General features: G+C 62.4%; 1 protein-coding gene across 1 annotated transcript; it reads left to right on the top strand.

Annotated features, from left to right (window-relative positions):
- Positions 1 to 5: 5 nt before the first annotated feature.
- LOC103780276 (glycogen phosphorylase, liver form-like) lies at positions 6 to 2,788 on the top strand (the record flags this gene model as incomplete). Its single annotated transcript, XM_008947939.1, has 7 exons — positions 6 to 135; positions 222 to 304; positions 1,106 to 1,249; positions 1,398 to 1,490; positions 1,723 to 1,869; positions 2,407 to 2,570; positions 2,674 to 2,788. Coding segments are annotated over 7 exons (876 nt in total), but the record flags the coding sequence as incomplete, so codon positions are not given.
- Positions 2,789 to 2,900: the final 112 nt, after the last annotated feature.

The following is a 2,900-nucleotide window of genomic DNA, read 5'->3' as shown; positions in this document are numbered from 1 at the left end:
TGGCTGCCCTGCCCGTGTCCCAGGTGGTGCTGGCACTGCCCTACGACACCCCCGTGCCCGGGTACATGAACAACACCGTCAACACCATGCGGCTCTGGTCGGCCCGGGCGCCCAATGACTTCAACCTGCGGGACTGTAAGTGGGTGCTGGGGGGGTGCTCAGCGGGATGGGGCCCATGAGGGGTCCCCCCGCGCCCACCTTATCCCTCTGCTCCTCGCCAGTCAACGTGGGGGACTACATCCAGGCTGTGCTGGACAGAAACCTGGCAGAGAACATATCCCGTGTCCTCTACCCCAACGACAATGTAAGTCGGGGTGCAGGGGGGGTCCCTGTTTTAGGGAGGGCTCCTCTTGCCAGGACGTTGCAAGAGATGGTTTAGGGCTGCTCCTGTAGCACTCAGGTGGGGATTGCTGCCTCTGCCCAGGGCTCTGGCAGAGGTGGGGGGGGACATTCAGACTAGAGAGAAGGGAGAAATTTTGGCTGCTGAGGGTGTTGAGCCCCTGGCCCAGGCTGCCCAGAGAGGTGGTTGCTGCCCCACCCCTGGAACCATCCCAGGTGAGGCTGGCCGGGGCTCTGAGCAACCCGCTCTAGCTGCAGATGTCCCTGCTCAGGGCAGGGGGTTGGACTGGGTGACCATTGAAGGTCCCTTCCCACCCAAACCAGTCTGGGATTCTACAACTATGAAATCCATGCTCAGCACAGTAGAGGGAGTGGGGACAAGCACATCCTGCTCTAGAAATATTCCTCAAATCTCAACGCCTACCTGCTGGCATCTCCCAGCCCACGCTTTGCAGCCCAGGGCTGGAGTCTGTGCCCCCAGTTGCCCTTTGCCTCCCAGCCCATAGCTGTGGGTGCTCCTGCCATGCTGCACAGGGTGTGAGGGGGTGCACGGCCCTTCCCCCCACAGAACAAGCTGTGGAGCAGAGGAGGGTGAGGAAGGGCAGTGAGGAGACACTGAGCTGTGAGCTGCTGCCCAGAGCAGCACTGGGGGCTGGCACCGCGTGCTGGGTACATGCTGGTGTGTGTGCCCACGTGGGCATGGAGCCCCGAGGAGGTGCAGCCCGACGTGGGGCAGTCCTTCAGCATGCCCCTCCTCTGCTGGCAGTTCTTTGAGGGGAAGGAGCTGCGGCTGAAGCAGGAGTACTTCGTGGTGGCTGCCACCCTCCAGGACATCATCCGGCGCTTCAAAGCCTCCAAATTCGGAAGCACGGACAGCGTCCGGACGGTGTTTGACTCCTTCCCCGACCAGGTATGGCCCAGGGCTGCTCGGATGTGCTCCTTGGAGCTCAGTTCGACACCTCCCAGGTGCAGAGCCAGGGCTGGGGATGTTTTGTGGCCCCTCCGTGGGTTCCCGTGCCCGGCTGTGCCCGCCACGTGCCCCCTCGGTGTCCCCGCAGGTCGCCATCCAGCTGAACGACACCCACCCCGCCATGGCCATCCCTGAGCTGATGAGGATTTTCGTGGACATTGAAAAGTTGCCGTGGAACAAGGTAGGGAGACCCAGCCTGGCCCCTGGGTCCCTCCTGCTCGCCCGCAGCTGGGCAACCAGTTTCGTAGCTGCTGGCGGCCTTGGGAGCGACGTGGAGCAGTGAGGTTGGGTTTAACTGCTGTGGAGTGGGAGAAGCTGGCTCAGCTGTGCTGCTGGCCGTGGTGGGAAGACCACGTGTGGGTGCTGGCACTCACCCAGGGCTCCACCCCAGCACGGGCTCTCCCCCCTGGCAGGCCTGGGACATCACCAAGAAGACCTTCGCCTACACCAACCACACGGTGCTCCCCGAAGCCCTGGAGCGCTGGCCGGTGGACCTGGTGGAGAAGCTGCTCCCCAGACACCTCCAGATCATCTATGAGATCAACCAGAGACACCTGGACGTAAGCGCCTCGGGCAGAGACAGGGAGGAGGAGGATGACCTGGGCTGTGCTGTTGGGATCAACAAAGGGTTGACATTGGGTGTGTGGCCAGGTGCTGTTTTGGGATGTTGGTGTATGGGAAAGTCCTTCCCACCAGTCTGGTGCCATCTTGCAGTTTGTGGCTATTTAAAAGACTGCAGGGATGTACCTGCTAGTGTTTCTTTGCTCCCTAAACTCACCCTGGAGAAGGATGAGGTTGGGGTGTAAAGGAGATGTGCTAGCAGAGCAGAAGGCTGAGGCTTTTGCCCAAATGGCCCCGCTGGTCAAGCATGTGCCCCCTCTCTGTGGGGTCTTGGGGTGTCCTTCTGCCCAAAGACATCCCTGCTGGGGAAGGGCACCCTTTGGAGGGGGTTTGCACTGTCACACTGGAGTAAAAGCCACGGCTCTGACCAGTGTTGAAGGCACCGGGGACACCACGGTGGCCCCGTCTTTGGGATCCATGGAGTTGGGGATCCCTAAAGCCCAGCACCACCCACCAGCTCTGTCCCCCCCTGGCAGCACATCGCCTCCCTCTTCCCCAACGACGTGGAGCGGCTGCGGAGGATGTCCCTGATAGAGGAGGGAGGCACCAAGAGGATCAACATGGCCCATCTCTGCATCGTGGGCTCCCACGCCGTCAACGGCGTGGCCAAGATCCACTCGGAGATCGTCAGGACTCAGGTGTAAGCAGGGGGAGGGAGAGGCCAGCGGGGGGTCACCCCTGGCTGGGCAATGGTGGTGGGGCCGTGTGGGTGAGCCTGGAGCTGGTCCTCTCCTCGTCCTCAGCTTCGAGGACTTCGCAGCGCTGGAGCCAGAAAAGTTTCAGAACAAGACCAACGGCATCACCCCGCGGCGCTGGCTCCTGCTCTGCAACCCGGGGCTGGCCGAGCTCATCGCAGAGGTAACGGGCTGTGGGCAACATGCTGGCTCCTGCCCTGCCCAGCCCCAGGGGTGCTGCCCCCAGGGATGCCACCCCAGCCTCAGCCGAGGCCAGTGGGATGAGGTTCAACCAG

This window comes from Merops nubicus, unplaced genomic scaffold (assembly GCF_000691845.1).
Source record: "Merops nubicus isolate BGI_N331 unplaced genomic scaffold, ASM69184v1 scaffold45669, whole genome shotgun sequence".
NCBI lineage: Eukaryota > Metazoa > Chordata > Aves > Coraciiformes > Meropidae > Merops > Merops nubicus.
Note: the sequence above shows the minus strand (reverse complement) of the source record. Positions and strands in the feature narration are given on the sequence as shown.